Genomic DNA, 2,500 nt, shown 5'->3' on the forward strand with positions numbered 1-2,500 from the left:
TGAAGACTTGAGTTTTCTGACAACTGCACCATTAGCCACTGAAAGATAAATGGTGAGATATTAAATTTTCAAACTGGAGACTTCCTTAAAAATACCCTTTGTTTAAAATAAAGACAATATCAAACACATATACCCACATACCACAAACGAGTGCGGACAAACAAGCATGCACACAAACACACACACACACACACACACACACACACACACAACCACACACACACACACACATATGCATACCGTAAAAGTATACACACAAATTTTATACATTAAGGACAAAAATATAATCAAGCTTTAGAAGAAGAGATAGAAAACTTACCAGGGACCTCATCAATTCTGGCCATGGCAACATCCCCTTCCATTAACATTGTCAGCTCTCCTACTACCTGGGAACAATCAAGCAAACATTAATCACATCATTAATGTCAGTATATGCTTTGCCAGAGTAGAAGAATTACAACAACAACAACAACAAATACCCAACAAAACATAAAAACACATGTGTCACAAGAAAATTCTAACAAAATTATACTTATCTGTTATGTGTTTGATTGAAAAAGTGGGTTATTACACAAAGAGTTTTGATATTAGAGGAATGCATTTCAAAGTTTGTGTTACATTGAAGCAGATGTTACGCCAAGTGAACTATTAAAAGATATGAACCTGTCAATGTCATTACAGCACCATTGCGTTCATATGCTGCCTAGACATGAACAAGTAATCCTGTTCCACTTCAGGACAGGCCACAATAGACTTAAAAAGTTTAAGTACATGCAGATGCATGAAACTGATACAGTCACCGGTCTGTTCATGTGGTGAGGAGGAGGAAGATGCAGAGCATAAACTGCAGAGATGCAAAAAATACTCAACCCAAAGAGAAGAGATATGGCCCTCTGCAACTTCTCTATTAAAAATTTTTTTAGACCCACCAGAAGAACTCAATAAGACGAGTACCTTCATCTTCGAAATGCAACTCCAGATATAAAGGCATAAGAGAAGAAGAAGAAGAAGAAGCTTATTTCCATGTGGATATGTAATAGCACAAGTACTTTTTTTTTTAACAGAAGATTATTGATAATAAAATAAACAAGAAACTAAAAAATAAATGAGAGGGCTTACCTGGGGTCCTAATAGAACTTTTTCTCCGATTTCTGATGAAAAAAAAACCATTGAACATATGTGACACAATCACCTTGCAAAAAATTCAAGACTTGGATTAGTTCCACATACTTCATTGAAGACTATAGACATTTTTTACAAACAAAAACTTTTACATGTCTTAGCACTTCAATTCTTAAACACTTTGTGACATAGAGTTAAAACTGACATGACATTGTCTTGAAAGGATAGGTCATATATAACTATACAATATCATGCCATGTTAGGAGTTATCCTTGGTTCAATAGGAATGTATAAATAAAGAGTGAATTGCATGATAGTAAAGGAAAGAAAATGATGCATCAAAGGTCTTTTTAAATCTTAAGATAAATTTTCATTATGGTTATTGGCAATTTAAATTGTTTTATACGTCTTGTTTTTCTGAACAAAAATTATAATTGGCCTATACTTATTGCTTTGAGTTGCTTTAAACAAAATAAAGGACAAAAAATCTACTCTTTTTCTTAGATGGGCGTGACGTTTCAGAAAAAGTGAAAATGTGACCCGTCATCTCAAAACAGTCATGTCAGTGTGAACAATAAGCAAATATCTGAACTCTAAGTCTTAATAATGGACTTTGAATGAGATAAATAGGCTATGCTTTATTTTAAAATATGATACAAGCTGTGGCAAAGTGCAGGACAGGCACCAGTCAAGCAATAGATCCGACAGAGAAAGTGAGGCTGGATTGGGCATACCTTAGAAGACCAGAATCACAAGCCAAGCATTCCTGTGGAATCCTCAGGGGAAAAGAAAGTGGGGAAGGTCAAGTGGCTGCTGGAGGCGCAACACAGAGGCTGAATTGAAGGAGAAAAGGACAACATGGAAGGAAGTGGAGATGGCAGCCCAAAATCGTGTCCGAAGGAGGAGTGTGATTGATGGCCTGTGCTCCTAGAGGAGCGAAAGGCATAAGTCAGTTATTTAAAAAATAAATGCCATTTTGTAAACAGCAAAAGATAACACTTTTTAATTCTGGTGACTTTGACTTAGAATTTTATTTTCTGCATCTCCTCATATAATACTGTTTAGAGACAGCGAGTCACAAATGGTTTGTACGGAGAGAGTAAAGAGTAAAATTTCTAAATTTATTACTTGGCTGGATGGGTTTTGGTTTCAATGCTTCTCTGGCTGGACGCAATATAGGAGGGTCAGTTCTAGGGACCTGGAGGCCTTTGGACAGGAACGTTGAAGCCCAGATGACTGAATGCAGTGGTTTGATGGGAAGGGAGTCCGACAGCTAAGATAAAATTGAAATATTTTATACAATAAATTTTATATCTAATATATATATATATATATATATATATATATATATATATATATATATATATATATATATATA

At 35.1% G+C, this 2,500-nt stretch overlaps 1 protein-coding gene across 2 annotated transcripts in view; it reads right to left on the bottom strand.

Moving 5' to 3' along the window:
• Positions 1-2,500, bottom strand: part of LOC144956455 (uncharacterized) — a 96,170-nt gene that overhangs the window by 65,435 nt on the left and 28,235 nt on the right. For both annotated transcript variants that reach the window (XM_078886969.1, XM_078886960.1), the window contains exons 17-20: positions 2,251-2,395; positions 1,120-1,151; positions 320-386; positions 1-38 (exon numbers count right to left, since the gene is read on the bottom strand). The exon at positions 1-38 is cut by the window's left edge and continues 89 nt beyond it. In XM_078886969.1, coding sequence (XP_078743095.1) covers positions 1-38; positions 320-386; positions 1,120-1,151; positions 2,251-2,395 — 282 coding nt within the window. The remainder of the gene's footprint in view (positions 39-319; positions 387-1,119; positions 1,152-2,250; positions 2,396-2,500) is intronic.

Source organism: Berghia stephanieae, chromosome 1 (genome assembly GCF_034508935.2).
Source record: "Berghia stephanieae isolate SIO BIC M18660-M18661 chromosome 1, UCSD_Bste_1.3, whole genome shotgun sequence".
NCBI lineage: Eukaryota > Metazoa > Mollusca > Gastropoda > Nudibranchia > Aeolidiidae > Berghia > Berghia stephanieae.